At 41.2% G+C, this 26,016-nt stretch overlaps 1 protein-coding gene across 3 annotated transcripts in view; it reads right to left on the bottom strand.

Annotated features, from left to right (window-relative positions):
• Window positions 1–15,162: 15,162 nt before the first annotated feature.
• slc36a1 (solute carrier family 36 member 1) overlaps window positions 15,163–26,016 on the bottom strand; it is a 116,868-nt gene continuing 106,014 nt past the window's right edge. For all 3 annotated transcript variants that reach the window (XM_060928022.1, XM_060928023.1, XM_060928024.1), the window contains one exon: window positions 15,163–15,950. In XM_060928022.1, the coding sequence (XP_060784005.1) occupies window positions 15,682–15,950 (269 nt within the window). In that variant the 3' untranslated portion in view covers window positions 15,163–15,681. The remainder of the gene's footprint in view (window positions 15,951–26,016) is intronic.

Raw genomic sequence — 26,016 nt, forward strand, 5'->3', positions numbered from 1 at the left:
CATCAGATTTTCACACAAGTCCTAGAAGTAGATAAAGAGAACCCAATTAAACAAATGAGACAAAAATATTATGCTTGGTCATTTTTTTTCTCTCTGTGCTTCCACGGAAGGTGGTCGCATTTTTCTCTGCTCTCCCTCTCCCTCCTTTTTTTCCCTGCTTGTGCTCCTTTGTCTTGTCTCGTCTGTCTGTACTTTTGAGAGACTCTCTCCGCATTGTTCTCTAAACTAAAAAAAAACATGGAATTGATAAACTGGTCTCCTAACGAAATTGACACAGTCTTCTCGACGAGAAGCCTAGGTTCAGGGGAACCTGCCTGTCCTGCCGGAACGTTTGCGGCTGGTTACAAGATGGATGCATGGGAGCGGTGGCGGGTCGTGTGCCTGGCGATTCTTTATGTGGAGGACATTGAAGATATCTACCTATTCGGAACCATGATTACAGGACTTTTGCTGATTGGATTAGGCATTGCCCTGGTTTATTGAGGAAATCAGAAAACGGTGACAGCTGTTCAAAGCCCCACAAAGCTGCCCGATATGATTGAAGGGGTGGGCAGAGCTGTCGGCACTCAGACTGTGGCTATTCAGAACTTGAACCACAACATGGTTGTCATCTTGGAGAAGCTTTCGGCTTTGCAAAGAAAAAGTATTTCGGAGACCAAATTGGACAGATATGGACGATCAGAGTGGACGGGCAAAAATGCGTCTGCTCGCAAGACCAAACAATCCAATCTTATCTACTTTCGGCTCCCTGAGACAGCACCGGCCTCAGCCAAGGCCGTTGCTGGGACATCTCCCCCTGAAGGTCACTGCTGTGAGACGCTCTCGCATTCCTCGCATTCCTTCCCCCACTTCCCACGGTCGCTGCTTTCACCCCCAGTGTGACAAGCGGGTGCGTGACCAGCGCCCTCATGGCTGCAGGAGCGGACGGCTGTTTGCTTGCGCTGGGTTATCTCATCAGTGTTAAATGTTAACGTCTTACATGAAGACATGCTTCAATACTTTAATTGAAAATGTAATTTAGAATTATAAATTCTTGCCCCACCCCAATGAAAATATGCAAACTGGCATTTACTGCCAGTCATTCTTTATTTTGGCCTGAAATCCAACTACTGAGCAAAGAAAAGAAAAAAAAAATAATAAACAAACCGCAGCTCTCACCAAACAATTTCTGTTTTGACAGGAACAATTCAGAAGGCACTGAAAAGTTTACATGGCACCGTTCTGTCATTATAGTGATCCAAGCCAAAGCTATTCTTTCAGAGCAGATGTAGCACAAATCTCTGACATGACAATATGTCACTGGAGGGAACCTTGGCTGGCAGATTTATGCCTCAGGAAACATGGAAAAAGTTCAGAAGTAGCAAGAAAACTGTAGCTCAAGCACCAATCAGCCATATAATTAAAACAACTGACAGGTGAAGTGAGTCACATTGATTATCTCATTACAATGGCACCTGTCAAGGGCTGGGATATATTAGGCAGCAAGAGAACAGTCAGTTCTTGAAGTTGTTGTGTTAAAAGCAGGAAAAATGGGCAAGTGTAAGGATCTGAGTGACTTTGACACGGGCCAAATTGTGATGGCTAGATGACTGGGTCTGTGCATCTCCAAAATGGCACATCTTGTAGGGTGTTCCCGGTATGTAGTTGTTAGTACCTACCAAAAGTGGTCCAAGGAAGGACAACCGGTGAACCAGTGACAGGGTCATGGGTGTCGAAGGCTCATTGATTCGCATGGGGCACGAAGGCTAGCCCATATGGTCCAATCCCACAGAAGAGCTACTATAGTACAGACTGCTGAAAAAGTTAATGCTGGCTGAAACAGAAAGGTGTTGGTATGAACTTTTTCAGCAGTTTGTGCTACAGTACAGCTTTTACAAGCTTGGAGGTGATTATTTTGCTAATGCAGAAAGATTCATCATTTCAATGATTATTTAACACCAGAATGTCAAGGACGTAGTAGCTCATCTGGCCTGCCATCAAAACAACCATGACTACCAAAACATCAAACAGAACTGAAATGTGACAATGTGAGAGAGGACCAACCTCCATGACAAATACCCCTTTTCCACCAAATCAGTTCCAGGGCTGGTTCGGGGCCATTGCTGGTGCTGGTTCACAACTCGTTCAACTTGCGAGCCAGCTGAGAACCAGTTTGCTTTTCCATAGCTCGCGGTGCTAAGAGAATAACACGTCATTACGTCGCTGTATACGTCATTATGTCGCTGTATACGTCAGTTACGTCACTACGTTTGCATAAACCTTGGCGTGAATATTGAAGCAAAAACAACACGGAAGCAGCAGCAGCAGCAACAACAACAATAATAATAATGGATGACTTCGCGTTTGTACAGCTGCTGCTTCTCGTCGCTTAAAAATGGCGATCTTCCGCGGTCTTGTTATTGTTGTTGGTCTTAACAACTCCACCCCCCCGCTGACGTAAACGGTTCTTTCCTCTGGCCCAGCAGAGAGTTGGTGCTAGTCTGGAACCGGTTTTTCTGGCCCCAGAGCCAGTTCCTTGTCAGTGGAAACAGAAAACCCGGTTCCAAACTAAGCACTGGCCCCGAACCAGCCCTGGAACTGCTTTGGTGGAAAAGGGGCAAAATTGTTTACAACAGGGAAATCAACGAAGGACTGACTTTTGTTCCCCAAGGGAAGATCTACCCAAAACATCGATCAGAACTGAATTCACATGATAAATTAGAGAGGAGATACAATTCTAGTTAGAAGAAAATGTGTTAAGTTGACCTAATTACTCATTTGTTAGCAAAAAATTGATAATACAATGACCAGGTTGTGTGCGGAAGGACGAGTTCTTTCAAACGAAACATTCAGAACTGAAATCCATTGAGAACTGACAGAGGAGATATGATTTAACTGAAAATAAACACAGTTGTAAACAATTTGTTTACAACTGTGTTTTTGTTTGAAAGAACTCATCACTCTGCACAAAACTTGGTTGTTGTTTTGTCAAATTTTTTGCTGTTGCAAATAAATTGTTTACAACAGAAAAATCAACAAAACATATGACCAAGTTTTGTTTCTCATGGGAAGATCTACTCAAAACACTGATCAGAACTGGAATCGGATGAGAAATGAGAGAGGAGATACAAGTCTAGTGAGAGGCCTGGAAAATTCATTAATTTGGCCTAATTATTACTAACTCGTTAGCAAAAAATTTGACAAAACAACAACCGAGTTTTGTGCGGAGTGATGAGTTCTTTCAAACAAAACAATCAGAATGGAAATCTGTGGAGAATTGCTGGAGGAGATATGATTTAACTGAATTGTGGACGACAGAGGGATGATGGACACCATGCCATGGCAACAGTCATCAGCCTTATGGCCAGATGAGCTAATAAAATGTGTAATATTATCTTTCAGAACATTAAGACACTTGTGCATATTATACTACATAATGTCTTCACTTGTAATAGAAGAAAAAAATTTTCTTGTGAAATAAAATGTGCATTTACTTCCTTATTTTGATGATGTTTGTGTTTTATCTTTGTGTGCTGTGGAATTAATTTTTTTTTCAGCAGGTCACATCACTGGTGGCTTGGGTCTGTTGGAGTTTGCCTTCTAACATATTAGTGTTCAATAAGGGTTGAACATATTAGACATGCAGTTTCTCAGGTGTGCTTTTATATTTAGAGTACCAGTCAAAAATTTGGACACACCTTTTAATTCAATGGTTTTTCTTTATTTTTATTCATTAAGACACTTCATGGCTTAAAGTAATGATGGCTGTCATTTCTCTTAATTGGGCAGTTCTTGACATAATATGGATTACTACAGTTGTGGAATAGGGCTATTTACTGTATTTTTATTATTTACTATTTACTGTTTGATCGCAAACACATTAAAAAGGAAAGAAATTGCACTAAGTAACTTTTGAGGACGCATACTTGTTAACTGAAAAGCATTCCAGGTGACTACCTCATGAAGCTCATCTCATCTCATTATCTGTAGCCGCTTTATCCTGTTCTACAGGGTCGCAGGCAAGCTGGAGCCTATCCCAGCTGACTACGGGCGAAAGGCGGGGTACACCCTGGACAAGTCGCCAGGTCATCACAGGGCTGACACATAGACACAGACAACCATTCGCACTCACATTCACACCTACGGTCAATTTAGAGTCACCAGTTAACCTAACCTGCATGTCTTTGGACTGTGGGGGAAACCGGAGCACCCGGAGGAAACCCACGCGGACACGGGGAGAACATGCAAACTCCGCACAGAAAGGCCCTTGCCGGCCACGGGGCTCGAAACCGGACCTTCTTGCTGTGAGGCGACAGTGCTAACCACTACACCACTGTGCCGCCTAGAATATAAAATATGAAACATATTGGGTTTTTTTTCCTAATTTTGTTTACATAATTCCGTATATGTTCCATATGTTATTTCATAGTTTTGATATCTTCAGTATTGTCCAAGCAGAAAAGTGCTGTATATTTGTAATGCTTTATCAGCAGATCATCAACAATAAAATCATATTCATCTACTTTGACAGAACTTATTCATCAGAACTGAACCTTTCTACTGAAGTCCCATATTAACCCAGTTATCATGCATCACAGGAGACTGGAATTATATAATAAGTTGAACTGGATTTCACCAACAGCACTTCCAAACCTGTCTGGAGGTGCTGACACTGATACAGCGAGTAAACCTGAACAAAGGCACACAGCACAGCACAGCTTTCAGACAGAACAGACTTCATTCCAGTTTCTAGAGCATCATGGACTAAAGCAAAAAGCGTACAATGATTTCAAATACAGTGCGTTCACTTTCATCTTTCAGTATTTACAGACCAGCAGACGCATTTGACAGTATCTAAAGAGACATGATGAAGTAAAATCAAACAATATTGATTTTAAATTCCATTGCACACATTTAGACACATTCAGATTGAAGCTTTACTTGGTTTTATATACCAAGTATACAAATATACAATACTTTTGTACACAAATCCCACAAAACAGCATTAAAATCTTAATAGCAAGAATGAACAAGCAGTACAATAGTGCAATAAAATGTACAGCAAAAGAGAAACAAACTGTTTGGTACTGAGATTGCATGATCATGAAAAGTAAATGAATAATAAAATCAATCAACAGGAAACAGAAAAAGACAATAATGACTTTTGAGGTTTCTCTCAGAAATCCACTATTTGACAGTCACTGAAAACTATCTTTTGGTTACTCTGGAATATTATATTATTATATGGGGTGCTTGGTTATAGCAAAAACAACCAAAAAAAACCCCCCAAAAAACCCCCCCACACCCCACTGTAAAGTTGTGGTCAGAAGTTTACATGCAGCGACATGATTGTCATCTTGGATATGAATGTCATGGCAATATTTTGGCTTTCAGTAATTTCTTTGAACTGTTCTTTTTCTGTAGCAGAATGTACAGCATACATCTTTAATTAAAAAAAAACTACAACTTGGTGCACAAGTTTTAATTTTCTTTGGGCTTTCTGAAATCAACACAGGGTCAAAATTATACATACAGGGTCAAAAATATACATACAGCACACCTAATATTTGGGTAAAATGTCTCTTCGCAAGATTCAACTTGACCAAACATTTTTGTTTACCATGAACAAGCTTCTGGCAGAATTCTGGTTGGATATTTCGCAGCTCTTCATGGTAGAATTGGTAGAGTTCAATACATTTCTTTTTTTTCTTGGCATGGACTCGACTGAGAAGCACAGTCCATATATTTTCAATAGGGTTGAAGTCAGGACTTGTTTTAAGCTTAATATTATCCTGCTTTATCCTCCACAACCAGCTCTGATGCGTGTTTGAGTTCATTGTCCTGTCATAAGTCCCAAGTTGTGTTCAAGTTTCTGATGGTTCTGATGTATGTATGTATGTATGTATGTATGTATGTATGTATGTATGTAATAAGGCCCTCCAGTCAGAAGTCACAAATCATGATTTTGAGATGAATGGGGAAATACATTGTGTGGGCTAAAATAGTCAAATTTTTGCACAATTGCATAATTATTATAATTTTTGGCAAAATCAGATTTTAGCATAACATCAAAGAGTATAATGTCTACACTTTCATGTTTTGAAATAATTTTTCTGAAATTCATACCATATGACCTTTAAAACATGCTTTTATTGAGATGATGTATGCAAATCCTGGTAGAAATTTGTAAAAAAAAAAAGAGCAAAAAACGCCCTTCAGACTTTGTATTGGTGATCGTGTATTTCTGAGGAAAACCATTCTTGTCTGGTATCAAAATACAGTGGAAATTTCCCACTAACTACATTCAGTATTCATTTAGATGTAATTTCAATGAACAGCCAACAAAATGGTATAAAACAAACACATCTTTGTGTCAACAAAATTTGTCTTCTAGGATTTAATCTCCTTGTTGATTGATAAGAAGGCTTCTGATTGGCTGCACTGTTTCTGCGCATGTGGATTTTGCAACACACAGCTCATTTCCTGTATGAACCATGGCAGGAGAAATCATAAAACTCAAATTTAAATCGCAATGATATTTAAAAGTTGTGATATAGTTGTGGATTTCTTTACACGACCCTCAGAAGAGGATATTATAACTGATATCAGTAAAAATGAAAATGAATTCAAGGAAGACTTTGACCTGAAAAAGACTGCTTTTAAGTTCGTCATGGAAAGTGATCCCTGTGCTTCTGATATGCTGCCGATGCCAGTGATGTCACGGCTAGTGGGAGAAACCTTCCAAATTTAGGTGAGTCCCGTTTTATATCTTGTGGCCAGTTACTATAGTCTTTCTGGAGTGTGTTGTGAAAGTTATTATTGCAGGGTGCATCACAAACACGATGGGAATCGGCATTAATTTCATGAGTATGAGTATACATTTCGAAGTCTTACAAAAGCCTAACATTACATCATGACGTTTATATGCATTGTGCGGACAATGCAGAACACTGAAAAAAATAAGCAACCATAAACTAGGATGAGAAGTTTCAGTCACATTCAATTCCAAGACTTTGACAAAGAACTGACATGTAATTAATGTGTACAGACTCAGATAAGCCTTTCTTTTTCATGCCCTTTTATTTTTAAATTGACAAGCATGGACTGTCATGTTAAGTACCTACAGGGGCTGCACATGACAGACTAGATTCAATTTAATGAAACAGGCCTAATATCTTTTATTGTATTGGTTTCCTACAGCTCAATGAACTCCTCTTTTTTCCAGCTTCACATGCCAAATCAGGCCTGATGGAAAACTGTGCTATCACCTTTCTGTACCTAAAGAAATAATCCAAGTGGTCATCCAGTCACCCTTCCCTCACCTGGACTTCTGTTAGCTAGGCAACAGTATCTTTACCAGTACATCCAAGCCACCTTTGTTCCTCAGCCTTACGAGGACATAATGTACCCTAAACCAGATGTGCTGCCTCCAGATGGGTCAGAGTATGAAGAGATACAGGTGCAAGTAGATCAAGAACAAGAAAGACATAGTCAAGGGAATGGATGTGGGCAAGAATGGGCGTGGTCATGGGTATGGATATTGCCATGGTAGAGGGGTTGAAACAGGGGGGTCTTTTGTTGTTATCCATGAACTATAGACAACATTTTCAAAACACTTTAGAATTTTGAAACTTTTGAACTGTAGACTGTGCGTGTGTCTGTGTGTGGGGGGGCTACATGGAGGATACAAGGGGGATGAATGCTGTAAAAAATAAAAATCTACATTTTGTAAATATGTTAAAAATGTACAGTGAAAAAATTTGGTGTGTACATCTGTGAAGCCATAATAAATATGTGCACCAAATTTCACTTTCACTTTAATATTTAAACTATGCAATGCTAAAGAGTATATGTACTAAAATTTACAAGCAGATTTCTTCATTTCTGACTTTGGAAAGCTTTTTTAAAGGGGAACTAAAGTCATTTTTAAACTTGCTTTATTTCTTAATTAACTTGTTATTCAATTACGTTTTTGGTTTTAGTAACCTGATATTGTGACTCGTATTGGCAACTAATTGCAGTTAAATATTGTACTTATCGGCCTATTCGGTTTTTAGCCATGTTGAATTTAGTTCGTTTGGTCCACAGCAGGTGTCACTTATTATCTGTGCAATCTTCACGAGACTTGTGCGAGACTTTGAAACGTGAAGTGTCAGCCAGGTGTCAGTGCCACCATTTTGAAAACTGTTTTCCAAACGAAATATTGCGCAAAAACGAGTTGAAATGATGATTACTGCCTACTTTTTTCAAACTTTCCTGATTGCTATCAAAACAAGCAAAACTTCCAGCTTGATTACATCAGCATTTGAAAGAGGGCACACGCGCCTTTTGACAACGTTGGCAGATGTTGGTCACTTTGATTTCCGCTGTACGTTTTACTTCCGTCCTACAATGTCTCGCACAGGTCTCAACAAATCTTGTTTACAGCCATTGCTTTGACATATGGACTGATATATTACAGAGCATATTTCAAACACTCATAACTTGCAAAAGCAGTGACAAAATAGCTGTCAAAAATGAATTCCTATATTTAATAAAATGAGATAAATAGAATTTTGATAATAAAAAATTTTGCCTTCAGTTCTCCTTTAATGGCCTTTTATGAAAACACAGTAATTCAGTTTTCAAAAACTGACAGATGTGACTGGTTTTGTAATGGAGAGTCTTTCTCTGGGTAGCATGATGCTGCAGTGGTTAGCACTGTCGCCTCCCAGCAAGAAGGTTCTGGGTTCGAGCACAGTGGTTGATAGGACACTTTCTGTGTAGAGTTTGCATGTTCTCCCCGTGTCTGCGTGGGTTTCCTCTGGGTGCTCTGGTTTCCCCCACAGTCCAAAGACGTGGTTAGGTTAACTGGCTACTTTAAATTGTCCATAGGTGTGAATTGTTGAGAGGAGAAAACCTCTATAACAAGTGTTGCCAGGCAAAACAAACCTCGCCCGGTAGTGCTTTTTGTTTGTTTGTTTGTTTGTTTGTTTGGTTGGTTTTAAGTGCAACTAAAGAGCTCTTCAGGGGAGCTAAGATTTCCTTACATATAATTATGTAGTAAATCTGTAATAACTATGATTTTGACCTTTTTGGTGACTTTGACCGGATGACCCTCAAAATGTTGGAGGTTCTATTGGAGACCAATGCCCATCTATCATGAAAGTTTCATGAAGATTGGTCCAGCTGTTTTCCCATAATGTTGCTACCAAAAAAAAAAAAGAAACAAACATACAAATAAAGAAACCCCACCAAAAACAATACCTTATGCCCTGGTGGACTCCATCCCGGGCAAGGTAATAATCCAGTAGAAGGCAACAGGAAACCACTACTGTAATTCTTCCCTAGAAACTCTGAGGGCTGTCAGAGCGGACCTGCCATCAGGTAGAACACTAAGGAAGAAGTCCTCTCTCTCTCTCTCTCTCTCTCTCTCTCTCAGCACACATGGATATATTCGCCTTCTTGAGGATGTGCAACGTACCAGAGGATATCATCAACTAACAGACAAGGCAAACTAAGTGAAGCCATTGTCAGTTTGTATTGACAGGAAAGTGGTTGCACCGAAATATGCATACTTCCATACTATTAGTACGCAAAACGCAGTATGTAGGGTGTCCAAATACTCAGTAGGCACTTAATAGTAGTTGAGCAGTACTTGGGTAATCTATTCTACTGCATCCATTGTATGCAAACGTACCGCACTATAGCTGCACTCAAAACAGAAGGTTGCTGCCTTGTTGCCTCGCTGCTGTAATAGACAGGTGTCTCATAAGGCAGGACTTTCGACTGAAGGCATTTTCTAAAGACACTCGTTTCGAACAACCTTTTAGGATAGAATTTACGGCAACGTGTGACGTCAGCATGCCTTGTAACTAAAGCAAAAGAGTTAGCCAACAGATGCCTCACAAATCATCTCATTATCTGTAGCCGCTTTATCCTGTTCTACAGGGTCGCAGGCAAGCTGGAGCCTATCCCAGCTGACTACGGGCGAAAGGCGGGGTACACCCTGGACAAGTCGCCAGGTCATCACAGGGCTGACACATAGACACAGACAACCATTTGCACCTTAAGTCAATTTAGAGTCACCAGTTAACCTAACCTGCATGTCTTTGGACTGTGGGGGAAACCGGAGCACCCAGAGGAAACCCACGCGGACACGGGGAGAACATGCAAACTCCGCACAGAAAGGCCCTCGCCGGCCACGGGGCTCGAACCCGGACCTTCTTGCTGTGAGGCGACAGTGCTAACCACTACACCACCGTGCCGCCCCCTCACAAATCATATCAAACAAATTTACTTGGTTACAGTCAAGGGGTTATAAGATAGTACACTGTTTATTTCTCACTAATGTTTCAAAAATCTAAGTGAAAAAACTTATAGTTGGAACAAAATCACTTTTCTGTGAAGTTCACTCTTCCATGTTTTTTTTCCCATTTTTTTTCTACTGCTTGAGGGAGCTGCTGCACAGATTTATGGGAGCACTGAGGGATACATCAATGTTACCTTGAAATGGGGTGGACTGAAGGCATCTTAGAAGACAGGAAATGAGAGTTCGATCAGTTTTATACAGTCCTTGGGCTTTGCTGCCTTGATAGACATCTTCATAAAAGACCCATATGCATCATGGACTGTTCTCCCTGCTGCCCTCTGGCAAGAGGTTCCGCAGTATCTGGTGCAGAACAACCAGGTTCTGTAAGAGCTTCTTTCCCCAAGCCATTAGACGCTTGAACTCTAAATAATCCCCTACCATATATATCTAGACAAGACCTCACTATGTGCAATATCTTACATGCTGCTATAAATTCATTATTGTGAAATGTACAGGGTGTTTCAAAAAATGTAATTTAATTTCACAATCTAATAACTTTGCCAATCCTCATTCAATTGACCTCAAATTTTAACAGCATGTGTGGAAACAGGTCAAAATTTTATGTTTAATGTTTTTTGTTTTTATCGTTTTAGGTATAGAAATGCCATTCACTGGAAAAGAAAATGTGTTTTGTGTGTTAGAGTATGCTCGAACACAGTCAAACAAGACTGTGCAGCATGCGTTTGAGAGAATTCTCTAAAAATGCACCAACTGCAATGCAGATTTGGACATGGCACAAAAAGTTCAAAGAGGAAGGCTGTCTGTGTCTCAGGCGGTGTGCATATTGAAAATTTGTGAAATCGTTCATGGAATCCACATACCTTTAAATTTCTCATTCAAATTTTGAGGAATAAATCTTATATTACTCAACATTAAGCCTGTTCCATTTCAATGGCCTAGACTATGTAGTTTCTTGGATATTTACATCTCAAATAATATCCATTTTTTTTTTTGAAACACCTTGTATTTAGTATATCTAGTATATTCTATTCAATAGAATATTATTTCATTGAGGGGTTTTTTTTGTATTTACTTGTAAATTTGGTATTTTTGGTTACTGGATTATGTGCAGTAATACTAATGTAAGCCTGTGGAACGAAATTTCGTTCACGTGCATTTTGAACATACAGGTGAATGACAAAGTTATCTATCTATCTATCTATCTATCTATCTATCTATCTATCTATCTATCTATCTATCTATCTGTAGGTTGCATTTTCCCCATTTTAAACACACTTCTATGTTATTCCAGAATACAGCTCAAGCCTCCAAATAACCAAAGAAGAATTCCCATGGGAATAATAGAAAGAAGATGGTTGTCTGAAGCGAAACTGATTGTTGCAGCAGTGTACAAATGTATCAGGAATTGTTTAAATATTTTTTTTTTAAAAATTAATTTCATGTCACACATGGGGATATGTCATCTTTGAACATCTGGGTCAAAGGAAGAGTAAGATGGTGGCAGAGTATGACAAATCAAAGATTTTGGAATATACCAAGATAGAGATGAATTATGGTGCTCGATGGGAGCAAAAGTGGAACAGTTTGGATCTCATAAGTGGGCGTGTCACCTTACGTCACAAATGAAATTTTGATGAGGAGGTTGAGAAGCCTTTTGTCAGTAATGGCGTTGTGAGTCAAAACTCTAACCGAACTACAAACATGGCTTCCCAAGACTACACTGCCCAAAGTTCACAGTGCCCCCTGTCTCCTTCCTATTAAGTTCACCTGACAGTCGTTAATAGTTAATCAGCAATGCTACTTAAGCCTCTCTCTCACATAGCTTCAGTGCAAAGTATCATTCTGTGTTTACCCAGTCATACTGAGCCTTACTTGTCTGCCTGCCTGTAGTTTCTTGGACCTTTGCTACGTTTACCTGTTTCACTCTCTAGTCTGCTCTCTACTATTCTGTTTGCCGATCGACCAACCCCTGCCTGTTTTCTGACTTTGAGTTTGCTTTCTGATTTGGCTACGCTTCCTGTTTGCATCCCTGCTCTCCCCTGCACATACATCCGTGAGTGCCTGCAGTCTGACAGGATACTTTACCTAACCGGTGTAGCGGAATTATTTCAGTACTCAATTCCACATCGCTTCCGGGTGTCCTTATCTCAGCCCCTTGCCTTGTATTTCCAGCGGAGTTCTGAATGGAGTCTCCTGGCACCGTACTATGGAATAGGCTGAATCCACTAGGATGATCTACAGTGTGACCTGTTCTTCACAGACCTCCAAGAACCCAAGCCTCCAGAACCAATCTGGGTGAACTTCATGTTAACTTTGATTGCTGGATGAGCACGCAGATGGGTGGATTATCTCTTAAGGGTTGAGCACCCATGCCTTCAGAGCTCACAGACTTTTTTAGTCATGCTCTAGTCCATTTATGAGTCTTTAGAAGAGGAGGACCACCATGAAATTTTTTGGGAGAGGGGGCTATCACGCCTGAGGCTGACACAGTGGCAGCGGAGGAGGCCGTTGCTCCAGAGCTCCCTCCAGTGGTTGACACAGAGACATCAGAGGAGGCTATCATTCCAGAGCTGGTCTCACAGCCAGAGCCAGGACCTGAACCTGAGCTAGAACCAGAACCAGCACCTCAGCCTGCATCAGAGCCCGTATCTGAACCAGAGCACCAGCCAGAGTCACTGCCAACACCAGAGTCAGAACCAGAGCCCAAACAAGAGCCAGTGCCTGAACACAAGCCGGAGCCAATGCTGGTGCCAGCGTCTGTGCCAGTGTCTGCTCCAATGCCAGAGCCAGTGTCAGAGCCTGTGCCAGTGTCTATGCCAGAACCAGTGCCAGAGTCAGTTCCAGTGCCAGCATCAGGGCCAGATTTGGAGTTAGCTCCTGAACCAGAGCCAGTTCCAGTGCCTGAGTCTGAGTCAGTGCCAGTGTCAGAGCCAGCGCCAGCTCTCGAACCAGTGCCAGAGTCGGCGCCAGAACCAGAGTCTGGTTCCATAACAGAAGCTGAGCCTGCTCCAGAACCAGTGTCCAAGGATGATGGAGCTGCCTCAGCTGATCATGAAGGCATTGCCGTCCCGCTGCTAGGTCCTAACCAGGACCAAAGCATTGTGCTAACAGAGCTCGAGTCCAGCCCAGAGCTCAAGCCCACTTCCAGTCCTGAATCCGAGCCAAGTTCAGGGTCCGAGTCTAGTACAGAGTCTGAGCGTGCTTCCTGCCCAGAACCCAAGTCATCTCCAGAGCTCAAGTCAAGTCCAGAGCTCGAGCACACTTCCAGCCCTGAGTCCAAGCCAAGTCCAGAGATCAAGCCTGAGTCATCTCCTGAGCTTGAGCCAGAGTCCAGCCCAGAGCTTGAGTCCAGCCCAGAGCTTGAGCCCACTTCCAGTCCTGGATCTAAGCCAAGTCCAGGGTCCAAGTCAAGTCCAGAGTCTGAGTGTGCTTTCTGCTCAGAGCCCAAGTCATTTCCAGAGCCGGTGTCTAATCCAGAGTTTGAGTCATCTGCACAGCTTGAGTCCAAGTTCAGTCCAGAGCTCGAGCCCAAGTCCAGTCCAGAGCCATCTCCAGAACTCAAGTCCAGTCCACAGCCCAAGTCTAGTCCAGAGCTTGAGTCCAAGTCATCTCCAGAGCCTGAGACCAATTCAAGTCAGGAGTCCAAGTCTTGTCCTGAGCCGAAGCCCCCACCAGAGCCAAGAAAGATTGGGGGGGGGTTCTGTCAGTCCGGCACACTTTGGCGTGTGTACCTGAAGAATTCTCTGGCACATCCCAGACTGTGCACACGTCGAGCGACCTCTCACATGTTCACCATTAATGATGCACACCTGCACATGATTGAGAAGCAATATGTGCACCTATATAAGGACTGCTTAGACGCATGCCTAGTGCGAAGTATTATGCTACGTCAGTTGTGCATTACCGAGCCTTAGATTACCCATATCTGATTTCCTGGTTTCCTGATCTCTGTGCCTGTTCCTAGTTTACGTTTTGCTCTTTGCCTGTGACATCCTGTTTGTGCCTTGCCCGACCTTTTGCATGTCTTTACATTTATGAGTTTGCCTACCGATTTGGGACTGTTTGCCTGCGTGTGTTTGCACCATCCTAATAAATATAATTCTGCACATACACCCGCCTCTCACTGCGACCTGACACCTTTCCTGAAACAAAGTCAGCTTTTCCCAAAACAGAAATACTGTCATGGTCTCACAGTGATAATAGGTAACTGGGAATATGCTGTGAATATGCTGTGGTCTACATAAAGGGGGATCAGTATCCTCTACCCCTTCCAAAAGTCGAACAAGGAACTGGCCATACGTCAGCAGCTCTCATTCTGCCTCAATCCTCTCTGTCCAAACTGGGTCCTTACTACTCATTCATTCACATACTCACAGAACATCCTACAGTTACAGTCGGGTAGTAGGTACTTAACCATTGTAAGTACAAATGGAGTATTTAGATGCAGCCAGTACCTGGTGCACCCCAGAAACTTTCTTCTGAGCACCGAAAACATTTTTGTGTGCACCGTATACTTTCTTTTTTTTAATTTTTTCACATGTCCCATTAGGAGCACTGTAGTATATAATCTATACTACATATCTACTTAATAAAATCACATACAAACATTTTTCCAAGTGAGGCGTGAAGTTGATCATTTTTCCTTATCTGTCTTATCTGATTAAAAGAAATAATAACACTGCTAAAGAGTGTTTTATTAAGCAGCAAGTAAAAAAAAAAGAAAAATTTAATATTTCTAAACATTTCACCTTCTAGGTATAATATATACTTTTAAAAAAAACCTGCAAGTAAATAATAATCATAATATTATTCAACATAGCAATTTGGTACTGATGGAATAAGCATTGAATAAAAAAGTAAATGAACACTGATTTAGAAAAAAAAAGTTATTTCACTAATATAAAAACAAGCCGATGGCTATACATTGGCTAAAAATGACCATTTTAAACAGTACTTTGCATTTTGTTCAATATTATTCCTCCTGATTTAATTTTGGCTAATTATTCATAATGACAAATGCACTGTAGCAATGTGCAATAAAATTCAGATAGGATTCAGTAATTTGAGCACACTGTAACTTGTGACCTGATCTCATAAAAAAATTAACTAAACTAAATGAAATACATGAAAAATAAACCAAAATAAATAAAACCCCAAGGATAAAACAATGCTATTAATGGCTGTAATTCATCCAGAATACTTCTTATACTTAATAATTGTGGTTTGTATAAATTCCAGTTTTGGAGTTGATTCAAGGTGAATTCAAGGTGATCAGCTTCATTGTAAAAAACCAGCCCAAAATGATCAAGTATAAATTATGCTAAAATAAACAAGCTATGCAGATAAGAAACAGCCCAACCAGTCTATAAACCATCTGTTTAATAGGATTGTCACCAAAAGACCTGAAAGTTGGCCCTGTGCTTCGAATGACTGCGGTCGATGATTTCCATGATTGAGACAACGGTCCCGACTACGAAGCCCAACAGGCCAAAAATGGTGATGACAGAGTTCTTAATTTTCACCCAGGCTGAAAGTCCCTCTGTGTGGAAGGTGAGGAATTGCAGCAGAGGAGGAAATATGAGTGCTAGAGCACTGCTGCTGATTGAACCTACCAATGAGATGACCAGGTCCAGCTCAGGAATTGCAATAGCCAACAGACCTGCAGAAACAAAATGAGGGCAAGGAAGTTATTTTTCCATACAGATAAGTTAAACACATAATCTGTGGACATTACAAAGCACGAATTCTCAACCTTTTTGTTCAGTGGCCCCATTATTAAGGCTCAAAATTCTTGTGACTCCAACAAATAATTCTGATTAGGAAATCTGGAGTGTGCATAGGTATTCCCCCCCCCAAAGTTAATACTTTGTAGAGCCACCTTTTCCTGCAATTACATCCACAAGTCTCTAGGGGTATGTCTCTATTAGCTTAGCACATCTAGCCACTGGGATTTTTGCCCATTCCTCAAGGCAAAACTGCTCAAACTCTTTCAAGTTAGATGGGTTGCGTTGGTGTACAGCAATCTTCAAGTTATGCCACAGATTCTTAATTGGATTAAGGTCTGGGCTTTGATTAGGCCATTCCAAGACATTTAAATGTTTCCCTTTAAACCACTCCAGTGTAGCTTTAGCAGTATGTTTAGGGTCATTGTCCTGCTGGAATGTGAACCTTCATCCCGGTCTCAAACCTCTGCTGACTCAAATAGGTTTTCCTCCAGAATTGTCCTGTATTTGGTGCCATCCATCTTTCCTTCAGTCCTGACCAACTTTCCTGTCCCTGCAGATGAAAAACATCCCCACAGCATGATGCTGCCACCACCATGCTTCACTGTAGGAATGGTGTTCTCAGGCTGATGGGTTTGCGCCACACATGGCATTTCCCATTATGGCAAAAAAGTTCAATTTTAGTCTCATCTGACCAGAGAATCTTCTCCCATGTGTTTGGGGAGTCTGCCACATGCTGCTGGGCAAACTCCAAAAGTGTTTTCTTAATCAATGGCTTTTTTCTGGCCACTCTTCCATAAAGCCCCACTCTGTGGAGTGTCTGGCTTAAAGTCATCCTATGGACAGATACTCCCATCTCCACTGTGGATCTTTGCAGCTCCTTCAGTGTTATCTTTGGTGTCTTTGTTGTATCTCTGATTAATGCCCTCCTTGCCCGGTCTGTGAGTTTTGGTGGGCGGCCTTCTCTTGTCAGGTTTGTAGTGGTGCCATATTCTTTCCATTTTGCTATAATGGATTTAATGGTGCTCCCTGGGATATTCAAAGTTTGGGATATTTTTTATGACCCAACCCTGATCTATACTTCACAACTTTGTCTCTGACCAGTTTGGAGTGCTCCTTGGTTTTCATGTTGCTTGCTTAGTAGTGTTGCAGAGTCAGGGTCCTTCCAGAACAGGCTGATTTACCCTATACAGACATCATGTGACAGATTATGTGACACTTTGATTGCACATAGGTGGATCTTAATCAACTACTCATGTGACTTATGAAGTGAATCAGTTGGACCAGCTCTTATTTAGGGGTTTCGTATGAAAGGGGGTGAATACCTATGCACACTCCAGATTTCTGTTTTTTCATCATAATTATTGTTTGTGTCACAATAAAACAACAATTTGCCCCTTTAAAGTTGTAGGCATGCTATGTAAATCAAATGGTGCTAACCCACCAAAATCCATTTTAATTCCATCTTGTAATGCAACAAAACAGGACAAACACCAAGGGGGATAAATACTTTTGCAGGACACTGTACCTACTACTTTAGAAATTCATAATGCATTATTTTGAATCCACAGAATGTTAGGTAACCTTCATACTTTACACCAGGGGTGTCAAACATATGGCCCGCGGGCCGGATCCGGCCCCAGACTTGTAGAGAAAAAATTTCTAAGGATGTTAAAAAAAAAAAAGTAAATCTCTAGCCCATTCCTGTGACAACTTATGAATTTTTAAAGAAATAACCGAAATACTCAATTCAGCCGCTAGGGGCAGCCAAAAAAAAAATCAGCACTGACATAACAAGAGATCAGGAAATAAACAGCACATTTTAGCAACATGCCCAGATATGCTGTCTGATTCCATGAATGGCAGTCTTGCCTCACCACTATTAAGTTGCTATCAAAATTATCAAGAGTGATACCCCCATTACCAAAATGTCTTTGTCGAAAAGAAGAAAAGTTGACGTAGAGTGCAGAGTTTTCCAGGAAAAATGGACTGAGTATTATTTATTCCCAGAGGTGAATACAAAACCAGTGTGCTTGATATGTAATCAACAGGTTGCAGGGCTCAAAGAATATAATATTCAGCGCCTCTATGAGACTCGTCATAAAGAAAAATTTCACAATTATGGACAATTAAGAAAAGAGAAGATAAATGAATTGTTAGCTGCTCTGAAGAAACAGCAGTCTGCATTTACTCGCAGCCGTGAGGTCAGTGATGGAGCAGTGAAAGCTAGCTACCTTATTGCAAACAAGTTGGTGCAAGCATCCGAGCCATTTTCTGATGGTGAACTCGTGAAAAAATGCATGCTGAAGGCTGCAGAAGTTGTGTGCCCTGAAAAGCAATCTGCCTTTGCCAACATTAGTGTGGGGAGTTGGTTCAGGTTGTCAGATGTAAAAATGTATTCACTCAACTGTATAAAAATAAACCAGTTGTTTGAGAGTGAAATGCATTTTATTTCAAATCCATTGGCCTCTCTGTGAATAAATGTGTAATAATCTAGATCCCTTGTGATCAGTGATTATGTAGGCTACAAATGTAGGCTGAAGGATAAAGCATAGCCTACTGAAAAAAACAATGCTAAAGCTTTGGAGTTGACAAAGGTTATTTTGCAGTTATTTTACTGGTCCGGCCCACTTGAGATCAGATGGGCTGTATGTGGCCCCTGAACCAAAATGAGTTTGACACCCCTGCTTTACACTGATATCCAAAATACAATAAACACACAAAATACATATCACATTCCATGGCTATACACCAAAGAAGGAAAGATAGCACATGGGTTATTTATATTATAGTTACACAATTACCCAAGTTCTAATGCTCTAATTGGTTAGCCTCACTGTGATTGACAGCAGGGTGAGAGTCTGCCATCCCTCCCACCCAGAGAACATGGCCAATTTTGTTCCCTTAACTCCCAGATGGCTGTGGCATTGTCAGGATTTGTGATATCTTGACTGCGGTCACTGAGTTGATGTGATTTGATTTGATGCACACAGGACCCTGCATCTTATCAGTGCTAGTAAGTTGTTGGGTTCATCATCCAGCGACAGACTGAAATATCACTGATGTTCTGTTTGGATTATGAGTATAACCTACAAGTATAGCATGAATAATATATTTTGCAGTGGTTCTAGTTAGAAACAAAGACCATACCACACAAACTATGTGCCTTTTTTATAGCTGATCTGTGCGCTGTCAGTGTATGGTGTAAAGATCACTTGACAGTAAACATGACAGCATATCAGATGCGGTCCTGTTGCTGTCTGTTGTAAAACGGAGGAGCTACAAACTGAATAAAGGCTAATAAAATGTTCACAATAACAACAACAATTACTAGTAGGAGTAGCACGGTGGTGTCGTGGTTAGCACTGTCGCCTAACAGCAGGAAGGTTCTGGGTTCGAGCCCAGTGGCTGACTGGGACCTTTCTGTGTGGAGTTTGCATGCTCTCCTTGTGTCTGTGTGGGTTTCCTCCAGGTGCTCTGGTTTCCCCCACAGTCCAAAGACACATGGTTAGGTTAACATGGGGCAGCCATGATCTGAAGGTTGGGCTGAAGTGCCCTTGAGCAAGACACCTTACCCCCAACTGCTCCCCGGGCACTGTCGTATAGCTGCCCACTGCTCTGGGTATGTGCGCATGTATGTGTTCACTGCTTCAGATGGGTTAAATGCAGAGGATGCATTTCACTGTGCTTGAGTGTGCATGTGACAAATAAAGGATTCTTCTTCAACCTTGTTTTTCCACAATTAAGGTCTTACTAAACCAGAAATTGTTCTAATGCATGTCCATCAAGTCTTCACAACCTTAGACAGACAGCACCTTTCTGATGATGTTAGCTGATCCTAGAAGAGCACTCTTTTGTAAGGTGGTGATGTCTGGTGTTATTTCTATCTTTTCCAGGTAGTTATCTAGCTTCTTTGGTGTGGACCCTAAGGCTCCAATTATCACCAGAACTACAGTTGTCTCTTTATTCCACAGTCTTGCCATCGCTAGTCTCAGTTGGGAGTAATTGTCGATCTTCTCAACTTCTTTCTGTTCGATGCAATGGTCAGCAGGTACTGCAACATTGACAATGAAGTATTTGTTCTAAAATAGTAATAATAATAATAATAACAACAACAACGAGACTGTCAATGAGGGTGTAGCTCACTCCAGCCCCGTCTAGTCCAGAAGGAATGATCTAAAGTGGGCCACCTTGTGCAATAAATGTTGCAAGCTATATGCACTATATATAAGCTATATATAGAAGCTATATACACCCTAGAAATACTGACCTATTTGCCAGAAAGAATCCAAAATGGCGAGGAATTGACCGAGAAGAAGTGATTTTTGTTAAACTGCTCATTAAGGCTTAATTAGTCCATAACTTCATTATAAATAATTGTAATTCAGCAAATCTGGGTATATGCACCCTACGTACCCCTACCTTCATGCCAGAAATAATCAAAATCAGTGAAGAGGGAGAAGCAGCAATTTTTGTGAAATGCGGATGACGCTGGACAGACAACGGACAGCACATGATGGCGTAAGCTGTCAACCGGATGAACTAACAAGGAATGGTACAATGCTCAGACAAGGGTATTGACTACACTGAAAAAATGTCCACAGTACAGAAAGCAGACAGCTAAACTGAAAACCGAATCCCAATATGGACAAGATAAAGCACAAAAAAACAGAGTTTAAAGGCAGTGAAAAATGAACTGAACTCTATGACCTGTTCAGAGCCATCAACTGAAACCAGTGAATAATGGTTCTAGGAATGTTTGGAGGAAATCTCTCACATTATTGACTACAAAACGATGAAATTCTGGAGAGGTTCTGTAGTTTTGGAAAGGGCTTATAATGATGTCTTTTCCTCACCAAGGCCTCTAACCATGTGTATTAGCAGAACTTGAATGCCTCTTCATAGAAGAGCATCTAAAAGCTTATTTGTTGCACCATTAATCACCTTGCAAACTTCTTGCAACAGCTTGTGTGAAACTGAGCTTTCTTTAATGCATATCTGTCTACTTGAATTGCATAAATTTTCTATGATTTGGTTCACTTTCACTGGACCGTCGCTGTGATTTAGGCTACTGACAAAACCCGTCTCAAGTGCTTCAAGCACGGATCATCCCCAAGACCTTCCTGTAGCAAGACAGAGCTCATTAAAGAGACGCCCTTTGATTGAATGGGCTCATCCGTGCTATTCATTTGTGACCCACAATCCTCTCTTCCATTTCATAGCTTTGGCTAACCTTATAGTATCATAGTAACTGTGTGTGTGTGTGTGTGTGAGAGAACACATTTTCAATCTGACAGAGAGACAAAGAGAGGATGCATCTCGATGAATAAAATCTCATTCATCTCATTATCTCTAGCCGCTTTATCCTTCTACAGGGTCACAGGCAAGCTGGAGCCTATCCCAGCTGACTACGGGCGAAAGGCGGGGTACACCCTGGACAAGTCGCCAGGTCATCACAGGGCTGACACATAGACACAGACAACCATTCACACTCACGGTCAATTTAGAGTCACCAGTTAACCTAACCTGCATGTCTTTGGACTGTGGGGGAAACCGGAGTACCCGGAGGAAACCCACACGGACACGGGGAGAACATGCAAACTCCACACAGAAGGGCTCTCGCCGGCCCCGGGGCTCGAACCCAGGACCTTCTTACTGTGAGGCGACAGCGCTAACCACTACACCACTGTGCCACCCCTGAATAAAATCTGTTCAAGGTTTTTTTTTTCCCATGAAAAAGCAAGCATATAAGTGGATATTTACACTGTTGAATTCTCAAATCTGATTGTTCAGAAGGTATGGTTAATTTATATTAATTCTCTCTTGCTAATACAGCTAATCTAATACATCTAATACCTAAGGACGTGTATGATGGACATTCGACTTAATCTTTTACTTGTAAACACTTATTGAACGAAGGAAAACAGAATCATTGATACGATCAAGATTTCTGTAAGGAGAGGTTTATTTAATATTTATGAAAGGAGTCTCGGGAGTCAGCACTTTTTATAATTTCTGCACTTTACTTTCGCATGGTTATTAATTTGAAAAAATAAAGAGAGAGTAAAAAGAGGCTGGTGATAGAACCACTGTTTGTATAGGTTATAATGTAAGTAATAACAGGACCTATCTCATCTCATGGCAATTTTGTCTCAGGGACTTGACTTGCCTCTCAGATATTAAGTGCAATTATAAAGGGTCAAAAGTAAACATGAATTACTAGTGCTTGAAAACCCAATGTACACATAACTAGATACCATTTTTGGTTGGGTCTTTGGTATGACCCAACCCTGAATAGAACTCACAAGCTCCTGATCAAGAGGGGAACATGCTAACCACTAGGCCAACCGACAGTAACATAGCACTGTGAAGTAAAAGTAATGTGCCATGTAAGGTACATAAAAGGAGGCGTTTATGATGAGTAGTGTACATCATAAGGCACAGCGGTAAAAGATTTCATGACATACATGACTCGTCCAAGGGCATTCAAGGGGTTAAGGGTTAATCAGAGTGGAGAATCTCCTATGGGGGACCACTGTAAAAAAAAAAAAAAAAGGTGGGGATATTTCCAGCCAGTTTCTGGGTCATGGAGACGGTGAATAGTTCGAAACATTGACATTCACAACATAGAATCAAGTTCATTTCCATTGCTTGCTAAGCACTTTCAGCAGGAAGTTGATAAAATGGCAGCATTTTTAACTTTTATTGCATTAGCCGTCATTAATATAGTGTGACGGAGTGCTTGTCACTACAGTTGAGTATGTGCTCTGACTGCTCTACCAACAAGCCTGGCTCTTTGGTGTTGTGGCCAGGGTGCAGGTTTGGCATCCTATAGACCTGGGTTCAAGACAGGATAAGGTGACTGTCTTTACTACATATAGTAAATACTGTTGTTTTTTTGTATGTATTCAGCATTAATGTTTATCTAAATTGGCAGTTATGATCAATGGTAGGTTAGCCAGCTATCAAGGCTAACGCTCCCATGTCACTGATGAGTTTCAGTCAGATCACTTTGTTATTGAAGCAGAATACAGTTACACAAGTTTTTCTGGTTTATGAATACAGTTTGCTGCACTGCTACCATATTAGTACACCTGATTAAAATTAATGCGACTATATTTGGCTAACCTGATATTAGCTATTTAGCTTGCTAGTTTTAGATGACAGAGAGAGAGAGAGACTGTGTCCTTAATGAAATACATTTGACATAGCCTGTTTGTTGTTTGCCAATTAATTTGTGGTGAACATCAGACATGGTGAGAGAGGCTGCCGCGAGACAAGAAGTGGTCACTGTGTTTTATTCGGTCAGTGTACAGTCTTTGTGCATTAGTAGGGCTTATTTACTCTGATATTTACTTTGACCTAGTATGGATAAAAGTCAAAAAGGCACTCAGGTTCATTATACTGAGGGAGATGTGATTCCATCCAATTTTTTAATGGATGGAAGAACACAGTTAATGATCAAAGATAGAAAACATCCATCCATTATCTATAACCGCTTATCCTGTGCAGGGTCACCGGCAAGCTGGAGCCTATCCCAGCTGACTATGGGCGAGAAGCAGGGGACACCCTGAACAAGTCACCAGATCATCACAGGACTGACACAAAGCTACAAACAACCATTCACACTTACGGTCAATTTAGAGCCACCAATTAGCCTAACCTGCATGTCTTTGGACTGTGGGGGAAACCAGAGCACCTGGAGGAAACCCATGCAGTGACGGGGAGAACATGCAAACGCCGCACAAAAAAGGCCCCATCCGCCACTGGGCTTGAACCCAGGACCTTCTTACTGTGAGGCGACAGTGCTAACCACTGTGCTGCCAAGATGGAAAACAATTAGATAAAATGGAAAAGTTATGGAAATCTCATTATTAGTTCATCTAGCCGACAGGCGATGAGCTTACGCCATCATGTGCTGTTCGTTGTCCGTCCAGTGTCCACATTTCACGAAAGTTGCTTCTTCTCTCTCAATTCTTCACCGATTTTGATTCTTTTCGGCAGGAAGGTGGGTCTGCCTGGGGTGCATATAGCTTCTACCCAAATTTGCATAATTGCAATTAATAATGAAGATATAGCGTACAGTAATTAAGCCCTACTGAGCAGTTTCCACACAAATTTCTGCTTCTCCCTCAATTCACCGATTTTGATTCTTTCTGGTATGAAGGTAGAGGTACCTAGGGTGCATATAACTTCTACCCAGATTTGCTTAATTACAATTATTAATGAAGTTATGGACTAATTAAGCCTTAATAAGCAGTTCAACAAAATTCGCTTCTTCTCAGTCAATTCCTCACCGCTTTGGATTCTTTCTGGCAAATAGGTTGGTATTCCTAGGGTGTATATCGCTTCTATATATAGCTTGTATATAGTGTATATAGCTTGCAACATTTATTGCGCAAGGTGGCCCACTTTAGATCGTTCCTTCTGGACTAGATGTGGCCAGAGTGAGCTACACCATCATTGATGGTCTCATTAATGAAATCTACAATACAGCAGCTCTGTGTATTTCCACCTAGTCCTAATGTGTCTGCCTTCCCAGGCGGTTATGACTTGTTTGGTGCCCTCAGTAGTTTTGGAGTGTTCTTTTCTCCTTTGCGTGTTTGTTTCTGCCTTGTTTCTTTTTTGTAAGCTTTGCTGTGCTGAGTACTGGGAGTATAGAAGATCCAGCGTTCACAAGACTATGTCTCTTGAGAGATGTGGTGCCCTTCTGCACCCCAGCTGACCTTGCGGCAGTGGTATTGTACTGTCAGCTGGTGGTACAGGGCTCGAAATTCGCAGTGGTCCGGTCGCCCGAGGAGACTTAATTTGTCATTTGGCGGGTAATTCCTGTCACTAGCCAGCCCGGCTGGCTAGTTGAAAATAAAAAATATGAAGTGAAGATTCAGACTAGGGCTGTGTGATACATCAAATATACTCAATATATCTCCGAAAATTCTGTGTGAGCTACATAAAATTATTATATCGTAACTATCGAGTATTTTATGGTCATCTGCCGGCTTGAGTTTGTTTCGTGTTTGTTGCGTTTGTTTAAAACATTTTCCGGTGGTTTTCTCCCTGTCCCTCAGGCAGTAACGTGAGAGGCTGCCTAAGGGTAAAAAAAACAATAACGTCACACACTCGCCAACCAATCCCGAGCGACATCTCGGTGCTGAAAGGAACTTGCGGGAAGATTTTCTAGTTTCGGTTTACATCGCTGACTCAGTTCGTGCAATCGCTGGTGTTGCATAGGCTACCATGTAAGCTCTGTCAATTTCAGTGACAAATTAAAAATGGAAGCAGATGAATTGGTTCCTAAAAGAACTAGTAAGGGGTCAGTCATCTGGCATTTTTTTGGATATCGCGAGGAGGACGTGGAACAGCAAATGCCAGTTTGTAAAGTGTGCAAAAAAAAAAAAAAACCTGTCATCACGAAAGGCAGCAGCACTACAAATATTTTCCATCACCTGAAAACTCACCTGGTACAGTATGAAGAGTCTCTTAAACTCCAAACTACTTGACCACGAGCTAAAACCCCCACACAAGCTAAACAAATGACCATAGCGGCCTCGTTCTCCAAAGCCACCCCATATGTTGCAATTTTCAAGATTGTTTTTTCAGTTTGTGCGACATCTTTGTTGAATAAAAATAGTCTTATTTTTGTGATTAATCACGAACATGAAAATGTAAAATGTGTTGTTGAAAACCACCTGTAAAGTTAACCAAGAATGTTATTTAATCTGCAGGGATTGTAGTGAAAACAGTAAAGAGTAAAAGTTAGATTTCATGGGGTCCTTTAGAGGAGATTTCAATATATCGTGAAATGGAGAGAATGTATCGGGATATTCATTTTTTCCCATATCGCACAGCCCTAATTCAGACACACTGTCAACTAAAGCCACCACATTAAGTGTGTGCCGTGTCTGTGTTAATCGATGTGTTTATCGGCAGGACGGAAAACACCGAAGAATTCCGAATCATATCGTGTACGAGTCAGGCTGTCGGTTTTTTCACTACTGCGCA

This window comes from Neoarius graeffei, chromosome 8 (genome assembly GCF_027579695.1).
Source record: "Neoarius graeffei isolate fNeoGra1 chromosome 8, fNeoGra1.pri, whole genome shotgun sequence".
In the NCBI taxonomy this organism is placed as follows: Eukaryota; Metazoa; Chordata; class Actinopteri; order Siluriformes; family Ariidae; genus Neoarius; species Neoarius graeffei.